This window comes from Galeopterus variegatus, unplaced genomic scaffold (assembly GCF_000696425.1).
Source record: "Galeopterus variegatus unplaced genomic scaffold, G_variegatus-3.0.2 Scaffold140474, whole genome shotgun sequence".
NCBI classification, from domain to species: domain Eukaryota; kingdom Metazoa; phylum Chordata; class Mammalia; order Dermoptera; family Cynocephalidae; genus Galeopterus; species Galeopterus variegatus.
Genome location: NW_007866585.1, coordinates 1 through 414, shown reverse-complemented (window position 1 = coordinate 414; position 414 = coordinate 1). Strand labels below are relative to the sequence as shown.

Below are 414 nucleotides of genomic sequence, written 5' to 3'. Positions count from 1 at the left end.
TAAGAGAATGAGAAAAGGTAAATGCCACAATGAAAAAACCATCTACTAGTTTCTCAGGAAAAGCAACTGTTCCATAAATATATTAGACCATCTGTACCAAATGACTACATACTTCACTTACACTTACAGCATTAAACAGTGTGCTATTGGACTTAACCAATAAATAAATAAGAAGTAAATTAAGAAAATTGCTTTCCAGATTCCAGCTCTTAAAAGTAAGAAAACACTACCTTCAAATTTCTTACCTTTCTTGTTATTCTATAGAATGCAGTTGCGGTACTCATAAACATCATTTTTGAAAGAATAATTGTTGCATAGGAGGCAAAGGCCATGAATGCCTCATTTTCCATTAGCTGGGTGAGCTCAACCATTTTTTCAATTTTGGTCTGGAAGCAAAAAGATTTTAGACAAGAT

At 32.9% G+C, this 414-nt stretch overlaps 1 protein-coding gene across 1 annotated transcript; it reads right to left on the bottom strand.

Moving 5' to 3' along the window:
* Positions 1–245: 245 nt before the first annotated feature.
* On the bottom strand, positions 246–388 carry LOC103584844 (microsomal glutathione S-transferase 1-like; the record flags this gene model as incomplete). Its single annotated transcript, XM_008565680.1, has 1 exon — positions 246–388. A coding segment is annotated over exon 1 (126 nt), but the record flags the coding sequence as incomplete, so codon positions are not given.
* Between the last annotated feature and the right edge of the window lie 26 nt (positions 389–414).